At 36.1% G+C, this 9,416-nt stretch overlaps 1 protein-coding gene across 1 annotated transcript; it reads left to right on the plus strand.

Annotated features, from left to right (window-relative positions):
- Positions 1 to 1,236: 1,236 nt before the first annotated feature.
- On the plus strand, positions 1,237 to 1,668 carry LOC122073221. The gene has a single exon (XM_042637763.1). It carries the CDS (start codon positions 1,237 to 1,239, stop codon positions 1,666 to 1,668), a length of 432 nt encoding a protein of 143 aa, XP_042493697.1.
- Positions 1,669 to 9,416: the final 7,748 nt, after the last annotated feature.

The raw sequence follows: 9,416 nt of genomic DNA on the forward strand, positions 1-9,416 counted from the left end.
GGGGCGGGAGAGAGAAGGTAATTTTTTTATATTAATTTCTAGGTTGTTTCTTAGTTTGATCCCATTAAGTGGATCAATAAGGGGTATAATCTCTTGATTCAGGCTAATACAAGAAATTGGAATTACAATCGGGTAGGAATTGGTGATGATCGATTCTATTCCGATGTTTTTTTTTAATTCAAGTTCAAGTGCCTATTGGTCATTACATAGTTAGACTCACATATGGGTCAAGTACAAACCCACAAAGGAGTCAATAGGGGCCCATGGCTACACTTCTTAGAAAGCAAGGAAGTTGGTGCCAACCAAGCACCCATGCACTTAAGAGGAGTTGATCAAGTGACCAAACGTCAGGCATTAACTTCACTGAGCACTGTGCACTGTAAACCTCCAGGGCAAGGCCTATGTGTGCAATTTCGTTCCGATTTAGTTCCCTTAAACCATGATTTGTTAATACATTGAAAATATCATGTTGCATACGAATGCTTTTATAAGTGGAATGTCATCAAACCAGTCCTTAGGATGAATAATTATGGTATGAATGATTTTTTCTTCTTAATATAAAATATATATCACTATAGAAAATAAAAAAACTTATTTGGAAAAAGTTTATGATATACTAAGATAGAGGTATAAAACTTGACATAACTCAATTAAGCTCTATCCAAAAAAATTTCTGATATACTACACCAATTTCTTTTTCATGTATCACATTTTTCTGCACAACATTCAAACTTTATAAAATATTTATATAATTGGTCATCCCAAGCCTATGAGTTACTTCTAATTGTTTTTATGTAAGCCCATTGCCTAAATGAAAATAAGGATTTTTTAGTATACTTAATGTTTAATCTTGGACATCCAAAATATTAGTAGTTGAGATTATTATTTATTTATTTATTTAACTTGGAATGAGTTGAATAGAACAATTATATGAACAGATGACCGGGTCTCAGTTGGAAACCCTATTAATTATGATCCCATTAGACATACCTTGATAGAATATTATATCAGAGCTAACATTGGAAATCATCAACATGTAGGCGGTCAAAATTGGCCTATACAATTAAATACTTATTCCAAGTCAAAGATAATTGAAAGCAGAGTCTCCTTAAATACCAATGCATTTCGTTTTCAAACTTCATCACAAACAGCATTACTCTTTTAACACCAATAAACAGTTAAGAGCAAGAGTTCCCCCATTCCTCAACCTTCTATCAATCATCAATTGATCCGAAAATGGCTACTACTGATAAGAGAGCAGGAGCTGAAATTGTAAGAGGAAAGGAAGCTTGTGAACGATTTTCGGCAGAGCTGATGAAAGAACTTGGATTCCCTAGCGGTGTCCTTCCCACTGGAGAGCTGGTGGAATGTGGGAGGGTGAGAGGCACGGGTTTCGTGTGGTGGAAATGTAAGGCAGCTTATGAGCATTTCAATGTTGCGACCAACACCAAGAACAGCTATGCCGCTGAGACAACGGCGATTGTAGAGAAGGGGAGGATGAAGAAGATGACGGGTTGCAAGGCTACGCAGATGATGGTGTGGGTTCCCATAGTGGAAATGTACATTGATGGCAACAAGATCTCTTTCAAGTCATCCATGGGGGTTGGCAAGTCCTTCCCTATCATCTCTTTTATGAATGAAGAAGAAAAGAAGGCTTATCTCCAATAAAACATTAGTGACCTAACTAGTGAAATACCAATTCTAAAATAGGATATGTATTGATTTCCTTTTTTATGAGTCTTTGTATCCCTCTATCCTCTCTTCATGACCCAATTATATTTGAATGTACTACATTATATAAAACCACTTTTGATTTTTTGCATTAGTGTGGGTTTGTGCATTCCATCATAAAATTACTATTAGTTGTCATCATTAACGGAAAATCTCCTCTGCTTTGAGAAAGCCAGAAAATTAAAATTTGTTTTCCAATTTTAAACACAACAAGCAGGCCAAACCTGATTCATGATAGCGGCTCACAATCCATTTGGTCCTCACGTATGTCCTATTAACCAGGGGTGTAAATGTCAGGGCCTGGCCTACCATTTGAAACCAAACTGGCCCGATTAATGAATGTGTCGGCTTAAGGTCAGCCTGTTATAATCAGTCATTCCCGATGCAAGGGTTTAGTCTGACGGTTAAATAGGCCTGACCCTTTATAAGCCCGATTTAGACCGGCATACTAGCTCAATCGTTTATAAGCTATATATTGATATTTCTATCAGTCATTAAACGTAATTAGATGTAAATTATTTCCTAAATTATTGATAATATATTAAATTTTATAAAGTCTAAGGCAGATAAATTAACTATCAAGAAAGCAAATAGAAGATAAATGGGCCATTAGAAATGCTTCTGAAACCATAATTTCCTGTAGAAATCCAAAAAAATCACAAAAAACCCAAAAATAAAAAAATCCAGAATTCTAGAAAGCCTAGAATTTATTTAAGAATTCCCCAAAGAAGCACAGAGAGTGTCGAACCTCTACCAAAATCCTAGAAATCATCAAAAGGCTAGAAATCCCAGAAATACTGCCAAAGCACTTAAATTCTACTTTCTCTAAGAAAGCAAAAGAAGGTGAAGTCTCTGCCCAGAGTCAGGGTAATACACCACAGGGTCTTGTTCAAAATTAGAGGGATCTATCCTTTTTTAAGCTACAGCCAGATTCTAGACACATGTAATTTTCTCACCTATTAAATCCACATGACGTAGACTTCATTTTCTGCCATGTGTTAGGTTTAGGATAGTATATATCTATTCAACTTTCTGTAAATAGCATAATATATAGCGCTTATGTTGTCTACATGATATTATGACCAATCAAATGTACCATGCATGTTGACCTAGGGTTGTCAAAATTCTCGATGGAGAATATCAACTTAAATACAAACATTTAACTAAAAGACCAATTTAACTAGGCAAGGTGGGTGCCTAACATCTTCTGACACTCGTAACCTGATACGGAATTGGGCTCCCCAACTTTGAGCTCAGTTCTCAAATCGAAAATGGGCTCCTTAAGAGGGTTCTAGGCCATCAAAACCTAAGTGAAGACTCCAAAGATTCATGTTTCCTTGTTCCCTTTTCTTCATATCATAATCGAAAATGGACTCCTTAGCGGAGTGTTTTGAGTTGATTCTTAATTGGATCCAATAAGGTGGATCAGTTGAGGTATAATCCCTGATTCAGGCTAATCAAGGCCAATTCGAATAGGAATTAGATTGGAATCCACCATGACCAATTTTGGTCTGGCTTAATTCCCTTAAACCATGGTTTGCTAAAATATTGAAGATATCAGGGTTGTATATGAATGCCCTCTAAGTGGAATGGCAGCAAATTAAGCATACCTTTTTTTTTTGGGTAAAGAAATTAAGCAGACCTCGGGACAAATATTTATGGCACAAGTGATATATTAGATAAATTATTTAATATATTAACATAAAAAAATGATTTATGTGGCAAAAGTTTGTGATATACTATGATAGAGGTATAAAACTCGACTGAATTCAATTAAACCTGTCCCAAACATTTGTGATATACTATACCATGTTCTTGTTCATGTATCACATTTTTCCGTACAATATTTAAACTTTATACAATATCTCCCATCTTATAGAGGTTATATAGATTTTTCTTTGAGCTTTGATTTTTGGCAAAATTCTTTGAGTTTCAAAGTAATGCATTTATGACACATTTATAATATGATACTCTGTTAATTTTAATTTTGATTTAATGAGTTAATTTTAATAGCTAGGGATTATAAACTTTTAAGGTCTTTTAATTACATAATTGGTCATCCCAAGCCCATGAGTTGCTTTTAACTGTTTTTATGTAAGCCCATTGCCTAAATAAAATTAAAGATTTTGGAGTTTAGTAAGTGTATAATCTTGGACATCTATAAAATCAATAGTGGAGATATTATTTTTTTTCAGGGACAGAGTAGTTTAAAAATAAATAAATAAATAAAAATTAAAAAATAAATAATAAATAAAAATTAAAAAATAAATAAAAAATAAAAAAGAAAGAAAGAAAGAGAGATAAGCCAATATCATTTGGACCCAATAGTCAACTGAACTTGAGACCTCCTAATGAGTGTGGACTTTGCAAATTACAACCTTACCAAGTACACTAGGCATTTGTTTTATTTGGAGTTAATAAGTAAAGAATCAGGGTTAATTATTGGGGCAGGCATCCGTTTTTTCCAAGTTTTGTTTTATTTTATTTTTTGGTATGAGTTTATTCTGAGTTGAATAGGCCACTGGCTCCATGACTATGGTCTTGAGCAGCAACATGGCCTAGAAAGGGACCATGGAGAATATAAACCTTCAAGCGAATAAAGAAGATGCTACTCAGTCGAAGTCTCTACCAATATTGACACCTCAGGCTTTCGGTGTGAGAAGAAACAATAGAATTAAAAAGAACAAAGGTGGTCTACGATAAGCTCAACCAGAAGGAGAGAGTGGCTCGATGGTCAAGCTGATCATAGAGCTGCTATCGAACAACTCTCATGAATATTTACCTCTGGCTATTCAAAACATTTTCTATTTCTAAATCCCAATTCCAAACGTAATTCATATTCCATACCATGAAGAAGTCATGAGACATCTAAAAGAAGCCTTAGTATTGCGGCAAGAAATCGTCCTAGGCTCTCTGTATAACCTGCAAAGAGGAATAGACGGAAGAGAGTGAGCACCATGCTGATCCAGCGAGAGACTCTCCAATTCCAAAGTTAGATCTCTCTGCAAACAGTATACTTCAAGAGTAATGAAAAAGTATCGATCTTTTTGAAAGAGGTTTACTTGAGCATTTATAGTTGTAGCTAGACGGCTGTAGAGAGTCCCAACTTGATAGGCATCCCAAAGTTGGCAAGAGCCCAGATATGGTAGAGTCCAGATACAATAGGAGTCAATGCATGGTAGAAGTTATATTTGTAGTGTGCGTGGATATCAATTATCCTAATTGGAGAGGGATTCTCCCTCCTTTTAGGGGAGACTTGAAATCCTTATAGGTGACCTTTCTCAATTAAAATTGATCTGCTTTATGCTTGGAGGTTACGTATCTGACTAAAAGTGAATTTCCTTGTGATGAATTAGTTTTCTTATGTAGGATCATCCAAGCTCTGTCAACTCGGTGGATCAGCAATCGACCTACGGAAGCAAGTTTGGTGTGACCAGTCCCTGAGTTGGTCCTCATCCATTCCTTTGATCTCTGAATCTGGTTCAATGGTTTAGGCCCAGCAGTTTAGTGTAGTCGCTTGTCATTTAGACCTCCGTTCCATGTGTCGAGATGTCATTGGTGTGTATATTATTACCATAACACTTAGTATCTGCAAGAAGAAAGGCAGTTTGAAATTCACTACCACGAGTTTCCTCAAGTATAGACTCCTCTTCAATTAGGGTATTAGACTTACGAAAGGTAAGCCTTATTCCCAGCTATTGAACTCTATGAAAACTCTTCACAATCATCTCTTATGCTTGCTTCGGTTCATTTTTTCTCTTCTTCTCATGTTTCCTTGCTCCTTTTCTTTAGATCATCATCTTACAGAGCCTCACAAGTAAGTGCTTCAGAATAGAGTCCAAAAAAGGATTTCTAGCCTTTATGTCTATTGAACAACATACCAGAGGTAACAAGTACTCCTTCCAATCTAGCAACAACTACATATGTGGAGATGTTAGAACATGAAACTGTAATAAATACCACAACTTAGCACAAAGACAAATAACTTGCATCTGGTCATGAGGCTCTGTAAGACCAAACAATCCAAACATGAAGGGTACTAAACATAAGACACCTGCTCGACTGGCTGTGAGTGAAATTCTTTCTGATGATAGATTTTAGGTTGTAAATGCAGTTGAAATTATGGGGGTCAACCTGTACGACAATACCTCATCTCTTATGTTTGATATTTATGCATTGATTGACCGACACAAATTCCATCTCTACGAATCTACGCTCATTGATGAGACAAGAACAAAGAGAAGAAAGTATACCAACCAAAGATACATACGATAGGTGGGATCAATGATGGAATTGAATAGTGAATGCACTTACGGTGTTGACAGGTCCTGCATCTCTTACCTAACCCAATTGACCTACCCAACATCTCTTTCATTCAATAATGCCCGATTTAATACACTATTGGTTGAAAAAGACACCACACTTGGAGTGAATGAGCTGCGGTAACGAGCCGTAAGAAAGAAGGGCATTCCTTCCACCGTCATTGACGTGGTAAGATGGATAAACGTCCAATCCTGCAGCACCGTATTGATCAATCTATCTGATCTCACACTTCAATCAATGCCCCCTGTACTAGCCACACCAACCCTTCGATCTAATCAATCGATTGATCAAGAGGCTAATTTCTTTTGTTTGCGCTAGAAGCTTAAATAAGTCGTCTCTTTCTCTTGAACAAGGGCATATCATTAGCTTCAAATGAACAAGCTCAATCTTGAAAAAGAAAGGTGGTAGGCCCGCTTTCACTTTGGCATAGAAGAAGGAGACAAGAGATTGGGCCAACTCACTGCTTACTACCATGCCATGGTTGAAGCTTTAGGCCCATAGATGGAACTATGTATTAGGTATTAGGGAGGGAAGGACACCACTCAGCATCTAAGGTGGGGTTCAGTGTTGAACAAAAACGACCAAAGGCAGGCAAACAAAAGAGATGTGGCTGAGGGGAGGAGAGAAAGAACGCATGCATGGAGATTCTTTCTCTTTGAGGTTTCAGAATCTATAAAGGACCTTTAAGGCTAAGGAAGAATCAAGAAAGTCCATTACTGAGACAAGTGGTGATCTCGTCTTGCTTGTTGGGAGAGAGAAAGCTTCTAGACCACCTTTTCTAGCCAAATAGCGAGTGATCAATCAACAATTACACCGCCGGCTATGAATGAGTACCTATCTCTAAAGGGAATCAAACTCGTATCTTCGACATGAAAAGACAATGTCCTTATTGTTTTCTGTTTTATTTCCTTCCATTTATACTAATGTAACAGTTGTCTATATATTTTGGACCTCGATGAATGCTCTGAGAATATCTGGTTCCTCCCCTCTTTCCTTAATATGGAGTTCCCTGCTCTAATATGTGCAGCGGTTATTAACATTGCAGAAAAAAATTCTGGGTGTGTTGCTGGAATTTTCTTTAAGGGCTACCTAATGCTAATTTCATCTAATTTCTTGATGACAGGAGAAAGTATAGAAACAATCACTCATAATGTTCTCCAAAGACTGAAGGTGGCAAAGGAATACGATTGGGAAATTTTGGAAGTGTGGAGTACCTCAATAGGATTGCAAGAGCTTTTGTTGAATCTGAGACCAACTAATTGGCTTTGGAATAATCTCTCTTTTTTTCTTTTTTTTCTTTTTTTTATGCATCTCATTTGCTAAAATTGATCAATTTTAGTTTCATATCTCCACAGGAGGTGATGTTTTAGTTTAAGATGTTGACATCTATGGTGAAACGCAAAAGGTTGGGAAGCTGGTCAAAGTTCCAATTGTAAATATTTCTATTCTTCAGCTGCTCTTTAGTATGATTTATATTTGAGTTTCTCTGACATATTTCTATTTTTACACGTGTTTGGTATGATTTATGATACTTATTTATATTTATTATAAATTAGAATAAATTAAAAACACAAATAGCTCTTCAGTTATTTGTGATTTGTGGTCACAAACAATTATTGCTGTTTATGTGCTAATCAAAGGTAAATAAGTAATTTCGTTAATATTTTTTTTTTAAGTAAAAGCATTTCTCGGTTTCACCTTCTTACTTCCCTCTATCTCCTCTTCTTCTGCTAGAAATGGACCATCAGTCTCATCTTCTTCCACGTGAAATGGATGAACCCCGCTTAAGCTGGCCCACAATTCAACCATCCCATTCTATCAACTGTTTGATAGAATGCCCCAAAGGAATCTTGTTTCATGGGTTTTCACGATTTCTAGGTATGCTATTTAAAGATTTGCAAGCTTTTGTGCCGTTTAACTAATGAGTCAGATTTGGACATCAGTGAGGGATATGTGCTGGGCTTGAAGTGAGCAGCAGTGATGGAGGCTAGTCGGATGAGGTGTGATGGGTCTTGCGGATATTTGCTTGGTGGTTGTATGATGGATTGTGATATAGCAGCAGGTGCAAGGATGGGCCACTGTGAGGATTGAAGCCACAGGAGTTGATGGGCTTGCATTTAAAGGCTGGTGCATAGAGGATAAAATGCAACTCATTGTTTCATAAAATTACTAAAAGAATTTAAGAAAATAGATATTAGAGAATTTATTCTGTAAGTAGGCATATACCAAACTTATTCCTTATTATATCATCCTGCTATACAGATAGCAACCAAAACGATTGAAATTTTGTGATCCATAATTTATTATCATCGATAATATATCAAAAACTGATTCATATTAGTGGCTAAAATATCACTTCAGCTTGAGAAAACCAGAAAATTAAAATATATTTTTCAATTTAAATACACCGAGCCCATGGGCCAAAACTAATTCATATTAGTGGCTAACAATCAATTTGGTGGTTAATTGTTCCATTAACCAGGGGTGTTATATTTGGGCCTGGCCAGACAGACTATTTGAAACCCGAACTGGCCCGATTATTTACGTGTTAGCTATATATATTTATATATATATATATATCGATATTTATCAATTATTAAATGTAATAAAGTGTACATTTTTTTTTCTAAATTATTGATGATATATTAAATTTTATTGAAGTTTAAGACAAATTTTAAGTAAAAATTAAGGATCAAGAAAAAAAAAATTAAGATTAATGGGCCATTAGCTCGTTTAAGGCTCGATTATGACCCAAACAAAGCCTGATCAAGCATTTATAAAATGCAACATTTCCCGCCATATGCAAGTTTGATCATGTAATTAGGTAGTCATGGTGCAAGCTAAAAATATGCTGAGGCTTGGCAAGGCATGACCGAGCCTGATCGGTTGACATCCCTACCATTAACCTTAATCTGAATTCAAACTCAGTTTTATACCAACTAAATGGTGCAAGCGACATGAGTCTTCTTCCTCCAATTAGCTCTATTCAAAACAATACTTATCATTAGTCTTGATCTATGCATGTCTTAAGAAATGAAACTTCTGGGAATTTTCTCTAGTTTTTTCTCTCAATTTATTATGAAGAAATTAGGACCTATTTATAGGTTTTTGAAAAAAGGACATGGAGGAAATTTCTGGTTTCCCTAAGGATGGCCACCCTGCCTTAGGATTGCACGGATCTTGGGTAAGAGCGCTCAATAGGTGGAGTTTTGGGTTGGTTAATTTGGCCGGTTTCTAACTTCCGAGGGTTGCCACAAGAAGTTCGAGCACCATATTTTAAAGTGTAATATATCAATAGAATCATGATCGATGAATACCATCTAATAACACAAGAATCAAGTTCATATATACTTGGTTCAGAA

The sequence above is a fragment of the Macadamia integrifolia genome, chromosome 1, assembly GCF_013358625.1.
Source record: "Macadamia integrifolia cultivar HAES 741 chromosome 1, SCU_Mint_v3, whole genome shotgun sequence".
NCBI classification, from domain to species: domain Eukaryota; kingdom Viridiplantae; phylum Streptophyta; class Magnoliopsida; order Proteales; family Proteaceae; genus Macadamia; species Macadamia integrifolia.

What these genes read in the sequence shown, in the direction of transcription:
- LOC122073221 (XM_042637763.1), top strand. Translation starts at nt 1,237, where the DNA reads ATGGCTACTACTGATAAGAGAGCAGGAGCTGAAATTGTAAGAGGAAAG.